Source organism: Oncorhynchus nerka, linkage group LG5 (assembly GCF_034236695.1).
Source record: "Oncorhynchus nerka isolate Pitt River linkage group LG5, Oner_Uvic_2.0, whole genome shotgun sequence".
Taxonomy (NCBI): domain Eukaryota; kingdom Metazoa; phylum Chordata; class Actinopteri; order Salmoniformes; family Salmonidae; genus Oncorhynchus; species Oncorhynchus nerka.
The window spans coordinates 53,910,010-53,920,766 of NC_088400.1; the positions used below are offsets into that span (position 1 = coordinate 53,910,010).

The window sequence follows — 10,757 nt, forward strand, 5'->3', positions numbered from 1 at the left end:
GGGGAGACTAGTTGAATTGTGTGTACCTACAAACACAGTACTGTTATCCTATTTGAGTAACACTCCCAAGCCTTGGTACGAATCCCCATCACCTAGTGGTGGGTTAATATTTGTATTCATTTTAGTTCATTTGTTGTTTTCGTTGTTGTTTCTGTCAGTCAAATTAGCTCATCTGTAGAGAAGAGAAGAATGTGGGAATTGAGCTATAAAGAAAGCACAGTTGTAAAGAACTACTTTTCGCAGAAAATGACTTCACAGTTGCCACGACACACACCAACCACATCACAGAGGACAAGCAATTCGGCGAGAAAGCCTTATCAGATGCATTGACCTTACAGGGTGCTACTCCAGACACCTGAGTATTTTACAGGGCCAGTAAATCACATGAAAGATGAACACATGGCTGAGTTGTAAATGTACCTGAATACCATTGTAAATCCATCAACAGTGTGATTACACTTTCCTGGCAGTATAACTACTCATATCATATCTGTGATATATACAGTAAAACCCACTGACCCATAACATCTGATGGTGCCAGGGTTCAATCTGTTAGGAAAAGGAAAATGAAGAGTGTCCTCACTTAGTCTTAGACAAGAACATGTATTCCATCTCTATTTTCTTGTCTATGCACCAACAATATGACAAGAATCTATGATTAGATGTGTGCAGGGTTTCCTGCTTTTTCAAGGTAAAGTGATGATGCTAGGGTTCAATCTGTAGGCTACATGTCTACACTGCTTTGCCAACAGTACTGCAATCCGTTTCTTTTGGAAGCTGACGCATGCCGGTCTCTCAGGATATAGGTGCTTTGATTGGATGACTTTGTTAGGCACAAGGATTGGGAAAAACGGCCAAAACAACCTCTAAAAAACATTTTAGATGGCATTACTTAAACCAAAGTTCAAATGCAAGATACCTGAAGTACAGTATGTGTAGTAACTTTTAGAAAGTAGGTTCACAGCCTAGACTCGAGCTTTCCTTTCTTTGTTTAGAGCTGCATGTCCTGCATGTCAATATTTGAATGTGGTGGATCTCACTTCAATGTCTTTATAATGTGTGGTATTCAGTGCCTTAAATTTTCACTAAGACCTATGGGACATCCTGCTGTCGTTCTCTTAGAGCAATGGCTGACACTATGAAACCATGCCAAATAGATGAACTAATTGAAGTTAAAAGCCTGTGTTTCTTTTGTTTGTAATGATTTATTGTCTCACTTTTAGAATAATACCAGCTCACGTTGTTCGCTGTTACAGTAGACTTTTAATAAAACATTTACTCCCTGTTGATTATTAACACTACTGTACCGTCAAAAAGGTATGCAAGCTTTATACATGTCAATAAATACATTTAATAGACGTAATGGAATGGTTAAGCACATTTTTATTGATACACTTTTGACTGAATGTGTGTGTGCTCCTAGACCTTAGTGCTGCTTTTGATACCATCGATCACCACGTTCTTTTGGAGAGATTGGAAACCCAAATTGGTCTACACGGACAAGTTCTGGCCTGGTGTAGATCTTATCTGTCGGAAAGATATCAGTTTGTCTCTGTGAATGGTTTGTCCTCTGACAAATCAACTGTAAATTTCGGTGTTCCTCAAGGTTCCGTTTTAGGACCACTATTGTTTTCACTATATATTTTTCCTCTTGGGGATGTCATTCGAAAACATAATGTTAACTTTCACTGCTATGCGGATGACATACAGCTGTACATTTCAATGAAACATGGTGAAGCCCCAAAATTGCCCTCGCTAGAAGCCTGTGTTTCAGACATAAGGAAGTGGATGGCTGCAAACGTTCTACTTTTAAACTCGGACAAAACAGAGATGCTTGTTCTAGGTCCCGAGAAACAAAGAGATCTTCTGTTGAATTTGACAATTAATCTTAATGGTTGTACAGTCGTCTCAAATAAAACTGTGAAGGACCTCGGCGTTACTCTGGACCCCGATCTCTCTTTTGACGAACATATCAAGACTGTTTCAAGGACAGCTTTTTTCCATCTACGTAACATTGCAAAAAACTGAAACTTTCTGTCCAAAAATGATGCAGAAAAATGAATCCATGCTTTTGTTACTTCTAGGTTAGACTACTGCAATGCTCTACTTTCCGGCTACCCGGATAAAGCACTAAATAAACTTCAGTTGGTGCTAAATACGGCTGCTAGAATCCTGACTAGTACCAAATAATTTGATCATATTACTCCAGTGCTAGCCTCCCTACACTGGCTTCCTGTCAAGGCAAGGGCTGTTTTCAAGGTTTTACTGCTAACCTACAAAGCATTACATGGGCTTGCTCCTACCTATCTCTCTGATTTGGTCCTGCCGTACATACCTACACGTACGCTACGGTCACAAGACGCAGGCCTCCTAATTCTCTCTAGAATTTCTAAGCAAACAGCTGGAGGCAGGGCTTTCTCCTATAGAGCTCCATTTTTATGGAATGGTCTGCCTACCCATGTGAGAGACGCAAACTCGGTCTCAACCTTTAAGTCTTTACTGAAGATTCATCTCTTTAGTGGGTCATATGATTGAGTGTAGTCTGGCCCAGGAGTGTGAAGGTGAACGGAAAGGCTCTGGAGCAACGAACCGCCCTTGCTGTCTCTGCCTGGCTGGTTCCCCTCTTTCCACGGGGATTCTCTGCCTCTAACCCTATTACAAGGGCTGAGTCACTGGCTTACTGGTGCTCTTTCATGCTGTCCCTGGGAGGGGTGCGTCACTTGAGTGGGTTGAGTCGCTGATGTGATCTTCCTGTCTGGGTTGGCGCCCCCCCCTTGGGTTGTGCCATGGTGGAGATCTTTGTGGGCTATACTCGGCCTTGTCTCAGGATGGTAAGTTGGTGGTTGAAGATATCCCTCTAGTGGTGTGGGGGCTGTCCTTTGGCAAAGTGGGTGGGGTTATATCCTTCCTGTTTGGCCCTCTGCGGGGATATCATCGGATGGGGCCACAGTATCTCCTGACCCCTCCTGTCTCAGCCTCCAGTATTTATGCTGCAGTAGTTTATGTGTCCGGGGGCTAGGGTCAGTTTGTTATATCTGGAGTACTTCTCCTGTCTTATCCGGTGTCCTGTGTGAATTTAAGTATGCTCTCTCTAATTCTCTCTCTCTGAGGACCTGAGCCCTTGGACCATGCCTCAGGACTACCTGGCATGATGACTCCTTGCTGTCCCCAGTCCACCTGGCTGTGCTGCTGCTCCAGTTTCAACTGTTCTGCCTGCGGCTATGGAAGCATGATCTGTTCACCGGACGTGCTACCTGTCCCAGACCTATTATTTGACCATGCTGGTCATTTATGAACATTTGAACATCTTGGCCATGTTCTGTTATAATCTCCACCCGGCACAGCCAGCAGAGGACTGGCCACCCCTCATAGCCTGGTTCCTCTCTAGGTTTCTTCCTAGGTTTTGGCCTTTCTAGGGAGTTTTTCCTAGCCAACGTGCTTCAACACCTGCATTGCTTGCTGTTTGGGGTTTTAGGCTGGGTTTCTGTACAGCACTTTGAGATATCAGCTGATGTACGAAGGGCTAAATAAATACATTTGATTTGATGTGCGTGCGTGCGTGCGTTCGTGCGTGCGTGTGTTCTTTGGATACTTAAGCAATAAGGTACGAGAGGGTGCGTTATATGGTCAATATACCATGGCTAAGTGCTGTTCTTACGCACAACGTAATGCGGAGTGCCTGTATACAGCCCCTAGCCGTGGTATATTGGCCATATACCACAAACCCCCAAGGTGCCTTATTGCTATTATAAACTGGTTACGAATGTAATTAGAACAGTACAAAATAAATGTTTTATCATACCAGTGGTATACATCTCAGGGCTGAACCACCCAGTTTATAGTAGTCATTGTATCATTGCACATGTATTTTATGATTTCACATGTCTCCAGACTTTTGTGACATAAGGTCTACCACTAAAACTAGTAGGGCATATTACAAAATATTAGATATGGTTCCTCATAGGCTAATGGAAATGAGAGCTGGGGTTTCCTATTGCAAAGTTAATTGACCATATGTTTCAGCGTGAAAACATTTACAAAGCATCCACACACGCGCAAACTTGATTTCTGGACACAGGAGACCTTTGGCACCCGAGCAAGCAGGCATGCACGGGTTAATTTAAACTGGGGGCGGAGAATCCAAAGTCTGACCAGCCTTTTAATACCGACTACATGTGAACTTGATGCAAATGTGACAGCTGTGTGTGTGCGGTCTGTCTTTAATGGAAAAGGATTTGCACATGAGCAGAATGCACAAAGAGGCTTTATACGGTCGTGATCAGTGCTGAAAGAGCATACACTTTGTAAAATCACATTGTAATTCATTCATATGTTTGAACTAGGTGGATAGCAATTGGTATTGAATATGGAGCTATTTGCAACAGTTGATCAGGGGGGTTGCATTTTGGACATGTCCCATCTGAATCTGGAGAGTTTAAATTTGGACACTGTCGGTGACGAACGGAGGAGAGTGACCCAACAACTCTACCTGTATAACAACCGACTGACAGTGTTTCCCGCTTCGGTATGTCTGTTCTCCAAATTGGAAGTTCTGGATATAAGCAACAATGGATTAACGGTTCTCTGTGAGGACATTCAACGTTTGTCAAACCTCAAAACACTCATAGCCAAGAACAACCGTTTGAACGAATTTTCGTTCCCAAAGGAATTTGGGTCCATGCAGATAGACACATTGAACTTCAGTGGGAACATGTTTGAAGAGGTGCCCACTCAGTTTCTAAAACTCCAGCGATTAAAATATCTGTCTCTTGGGGGTAACAGACTCAAAGCTATCCCCGCAGAGATAGAAAATATTACCAGGTAAGAATACCGATACATTATAGCGGTAACAATTTAGGCTAACGGTATTTGTTACAAAGCAACTAACTACCTCCACGTTAATTAACATATAATCATAGGTTTTATAGCCACTTAATATAAAGGGGGACTTTTAACAAACAACTATCTGTACACAGCTATACATGACGAAGGGAGGTTGTTGAAATTTAGATGAGCTTTAAGCTTTTAAGCTTCTGAGCTTTTATAAACACTTAGCTTCTAATAACCCAACGTTGGGACACTCAAATGTGAATAAAGAAATTGCCATATCAAGGTTATGTTGCCCTTATCATATACATTTTTTAGTAATTTAGCATACACTCTTATACAGAACGACTCCTAGGAGCCATTGGGGTTAAGTGCCTTGCTCAAGGGCTCATCGATAGATTGTTCACCTAGGTCAGGGGTTCAAACCAGCAACCTGTCACTTCCTGGCCCATCACTACCTGATAATAGCATGCGCATAATAACCATTATGTAGTAGCCAGCTAGAATAATAAGCTCTGTTGCTGTCTTAATGAAATGACTGGGCCTCCAGGACTGCAGCTGTGATTTCATAGTGTGCATTCAGGAACTAGTTGGTGAGGGTTAAGATAAAGGGCAAATACGTTTGCATAAAACCAATACTGTCGCTGTATTCACCTAGATAGGTTCCACATGAGCATGTGATTCCTGATCATGTCCTGCATGATGGTGCAGGGGCCCATCGTCTCCGTCTTGGTGCTGCATTGACACACTTCTTTGGAGTCGGCTCGTCAGTGTGGCTTAGCCTGTCTGGCTGGCTGTGTGCCATGTTACAAAAGCAGGTCATTTGACATATTGCCTTACCACAGTGGGGGACTGGCACCGTGAGAGGAACATGGGGGTTCGGGATTTGGAACAGAGTGGAGAATAAGTTATAGAGTAAAGACAAGATGAAAAGGTCCATTGGACTCCCCTCAAAAGCCCACAGCATCCTTCGGACTGTGTTGTAGCTAAGTTAGCAGCTGTGCTTTGCATCATAAGGCCTTCCCTCTTGACGTTTCTATTGTAGGGATCTCTCTTTCTCTCTCTCTCTCTCTCTCTCTCTCTCTCTCTCTCTTGATCCCTTTCTAAAAAGAGAAGACATTTACAATCATTTATTTTACCATCATCTCACCTCTTCTGTATATCTTCTGTTGACATAAAATTGTCAAACAGCGCAGTTAAATTCCGAACGCTCCCTCTATCTCCTCTCTCTTTCTTCTGTTGTCAGCTTGATCAGAGAAAGTTGGCAGGTGTTCTGGAGGTGTTCAAGAGTGTAGTATGTGTGTAACCTTATCACAGTGGTTCTCCAAAAACAAACAGATCACTCAGTCAATACAGCCTGTCCTCTGGGATCTTTGAACCCTGGAATTTCAACATGCTTCTTCTGGATTTAAACTCAAACTGTTTAGGCCATTCTTGACCTTTGAACATTGTGCTTTATATAATCCACAGGATTATTTTTGGGCTGTAGAAAACTGGTTCAATTTAAGATCCTACATCTGTATGTTAATTTAGCAATGTTCCCTGTCATTCCAAGCGTGAAGAAAAACACTTTTCTCTGATCTGATGCAGTCTGGAGATGCTTTATTTGGGTGGGAACCTCATCATCTCCATCCCCCCAGAGCTGGCCAACCTTCGCGGTCTCAGATACTTGGTCCTTTGTGATAACCGGATACAGAGTGTACCCCCCCAACTCACAAGGTGAGGGCCATCCCATAGGAGAAACACTGACTTTACATAATTTGCTCATGTGACCGACAGTTTTTTTCTTTTCTTTTTTACTTAGGTCTCCTGTGTGTTATAAGACTGTGTTAGCCTGCTGAGCTAAAGCCATGATTCACGGTCATGTCTGAATATGTCTGTTTGTAGACTCTACTCCCTGCGCTGCCTCAGTCTCCATAACAACCTACTTACCTACCTACCGCGGGAGATCCTCAGCCTGGTGCACCTGCAGGAGCTCAGTCTCCGCGGCAACCCCCTGGTGGTCCGCTTCATCAAGGACATGACTTACGACCCTCCCTCCCTCTTGGAGCTGGCCGGACGGACCATCAAGTCCCGCAACCTTCACTACCACCCCAATGACCTGCCTGGAAACCTGGTACAGTACCTGGACCTGGCCAGCAAGTGTCCCAACCCTAAATGTACCGGTAAGTGGAGGAGAGGGGACAGGTTTAAGTTACATACTTATGTACTAGTATTTGTGAGTGGATCAGAGGAGGCTCGTCCAGGAAGGAAGAGAAGGCTGGGATTCCTCAATAATTTGAGAAAAAATTCAAACAAAATATATTCTGTGTAATAAAATCACACCTTGAGATATTTCTATTGCTCTCATATTGTTGTGCTTACTTGCCTTCTTCCTCTCAGGTGTGTACTTTGACTCGTGTGTGAGGCACATCAAGTTTGTGGACTTCTGCGGGAAGTACCGGCTACCCTTCATGCACTACCTGTGCTCCCCAGAATGCACCTCTCCCTGCAGCTCCAACCCGCAGAGCGACGCTGAGTCGGAGGACGAGAGATGCGTGTCGGCCGACAGGCTGCAGAGAGTGCTTCTGGGATAGAAGAAAGTCAAAGGACCTCGAGTTCACTGACACACATACTGGATGATGGACAGTTTCCATGATTCCCAACTGACCTGACTAACCCAACCTCTCCTGTGCCAAACACGATAAACACTGACACTGAGCTGTTCACTTACAAAAGATTGCCACTTTCAACATGAGATGTAGGATTCCTCAAGGACTGATTGTAATGTAAATTAACCACAGTTTATTATTGATATTTGGAGTCGTAGTGTTTTAAACATCTAACTGAAGCTTCTGGAGTACTGATTTTGTTGTAGACCACTCATCAAATGTATTTTGATGTACATCCTCAGTTTGTAGTTTCTGTGTTAACATGAAGGGCTGAATGAATTGTATGTCAAATTGATTTTCTTTACAATATAGATTCAGAAACACAGAATGTGTTTCATGCTTGTTTTAAATCACCTCTCTTCTTAAGTTACCCTTTAATCGTCATACTTCTGTTGACACTGGCTGTTCGCGAATGCAGTCCTAATATACAGTAGTCTCTGTCGCCTGTAGCATTTACCCACCATGCATTAATGCCTTCCCTTATCTCACAAAACAACTTTTGTTGTTACTAACCAAGGGGAAAGTTGTGTATGTTGATGTGATGATTTCTTGTTCAAAGAGACTAATCCAGAGCTTGTACTGTGAATTAAATATTGGTTTGATTATTTTAAATTAATCATTTATTTGAATAAATCGAAATGAATATTTATATATTTTATCTGTTTATTTTCTACATACAGTGTATCATTGATATGAGTACTGTTCTGTGAACTGGATACATAAGATAATGCTGTTTTATTTTATTTTTATGTATTTAACCTTTATTTAACTAGGGAAGTCATTTAAGAACAAATTCCTATTTACAACGACGGCCAACCAAAAGGCCTCCTGCTGGGATTGAAAATAAAAATATAGGACAAAACACACATCACGACAAGAGAGAACACAACACGGCATAAAGAGAGACCTAAAGACAACAACATAGCATGGCAGCAACACATGACAGCACAGCATGGTAGCAACACATGACAACATGGTAGCAACACATGGCAACAGCACAACATGGTGGCAGCACTAAACAAGGTACAAACATTATTGGGCACAGGCAACAGCACAAAGGACAAGAAGGTAGAGATAACAGTGCATCACGCAAAGCAGTCACTGTCGGTAAGAGTGTCCATGATTGAGTCTTTGAGATTGAGATAAAACTGTCCAGTTTGAGTGTTTGTTGCAGCTGGTTCCAGTCAATAGCTGCAGCGAACTAAAAAGACGAGCGACCCAGAGATGTGTGCTTTGGGAGACTGGCAGAACAGGTGTTGTATGTGGAGGATGAGGGCTACAATAGATATCTCAGATAAGGGGGAGGGAGGCCTGAGAGGGTGTTATAAATAATCAACCAGTGGGTCTTGCGACGGGTATGCAGAGACGACCAGTTTACAGAAGAGTACAGACTGCAGTGATGTGTCCTATAAAAGAGCATCGGTGGCTAATCTGATGGCAGAATGGCAAAGAACATCTAGCCACATCTAGCTGTTCATACCCCTGGCAATAATTGTGTCAATAATTATTCCAATGTGAAGAATTTAGCATGATGTACTTTCATTCATAAAAAAAAGTGTAGTATTTCATGATATTGTTTTTGTTCCATTTTATTCTATTTCTGTATCCAGGTTGTGTTAAAGTTGGCCCTCAGGCAGCAAAGCAGCCCCAAACCATAATGCCATCGCCTCCATGCTTTACGGTTGGTATGGTGTTCTTCTGTTCAAAGGCAGTGTTTATTTTTTGCCAAAGATGGCATCTAGCATTGCGGCCAAACAACTCCACTTTTAACTCATCTGTCCAGAGCACATTGTTCCAGTAGTTTTGGTCTTTACTCCGGTGTCGTCTGGAATTTTCTCCATTTGTAGATGATCTGTCAGACAGTGGAACGATGTACTTCGAATTGCTTAGAAATTGATTTGTAACCCCTCCCAGACTCACAGGAATCAATAATCTTTCTCCTGAGAGCCTCAGATAGGTATTTTGACCTTTGCTCGATGTGTTACCACACACCCATATGGTTGAGACCAAACCAGACCAAGTTTCTAATCCTTGTGGAAGGCTGGACCCTCCCAAGGTACTCTCCAATGATTTCCTAATCATTATCACCTGTTTTGTTGCACCTGATCCTAATTTTAGCCATTTTAGGTGATGGTAAAGGTAGGGGAGTACACATTTTTTCTGCATTTGGAAATTCCAGTTTTGTTTATTTTAATTGCATAACCTTTTCAAAGTAAATGTTTTTGTGTGTGATTTGTTAAATTGGGTTACCTTTATCAATGAATGTGGTTGGAATTTAGCTCAAATATCCATGTGGACAAATATGTAAAAAAAAAAACATTTCCAAAGGGTGTATTTACTTTTTCACATGACCGTATTTAAGTTGTTAAGTTATTTTGTCTTCCATATTGTTGATGAACATGCAAGTTAGCAACAACAGATGAAGCATTCCTAATCTTGTACCATGGCCATCCCTTTAACGTGTGCTTAAACAGCTCTTTGGGTGGTAAAGTAATCCTGCGGAGAAAGAGATTGCTCTGAATGCTCTTGCAAAAATCCCCATTTCTCTGTGCCCTGGCTTGCACTCATCAACCCTACAGAACTGAAGTGGCAGTGCCAGTTGTATGATGACACATCTCTATTGAGATACACTTATAGGCGAGTGCAAAAAATTCCCCAGGTCTTCTAATTTGAAGGGGGTGAGGATAGAAGTCGCAGGTGGCAAAGGGAAGTCCAAAGACAACTGTAACAAATGAAAAATAACACCTTGCTCCTTTTGTAAAAACTATCCATGGAAGGCTCTCCCCATTAATGTTAATCAACTCCTGGAACTGTAGAACTGTAGAATTCTGATATCAGGGAAGTGTTATCTCAATTATGGAGTTGAATTGCTTCATTTATGCATTCCACAGCAATGCTGTCACTTTTGTGTCTGGGCTGAAGTACAGTACATCGATCTGGGCACTTTTTTCAGTAGTGTTCGACTGGGAGGCAGCTGCGTGGGAAGATAGTTGAAGATGGTATGGTTCATAAAGATACCTGAGGTCATCTTCTCTCTATTATTTATGAGTTTCTATGGATAAGACAGCACTATGAATGTGTAGAACTGCATATAGGCGAATGTGCTGACTACAGTGGGTGGGACATGATACGTGGCATTTTAAACTTAATGTGTAAAATCAGTGGTGGAACAAGTACTCAATTGTCATAGTTGATTAAAAAAAAAGTAAAGATACTATACCTTTAATAAAAAATGACTCAAGTAAAGTATAAGTCACCCAGTAAAATACTACTTGAGTA

The 10,757-nt window shown here is 42.1% G+C and overlaps 1 protein-coding gene across 1 annotated transcript; it reads left to right on the plus strand.

Moving 5' to 3' along the window:
• The first annotated feature begins 4,201 nt into the window (after positions 1–4,201).
• LOC115129961 (leucine-rich repeat-containing protein 58-like) lies at positions 4,202–8,121 on the plus strand. Its single transcript, XM_029660752.2, has 4 exons — positions 4,202–4,821; positions 6,418–6,546; positions 6,715–6,992; positions 7,210–8,121. Exons 1-4 carry the CDS (start codon positions 4,367–4,369, stop codon positions 7,401–7,403), a joined length of 1,056 nt encoding a protein of 351 aa, XP_029516612.1. The 5' UTR covers positions 4,202–4,366; the 3' UTR covers positions 7,404–8,121.
• The last annotated feature ends 2,636 nt before the right edge of the window (positions 8,122–10,757 follow it).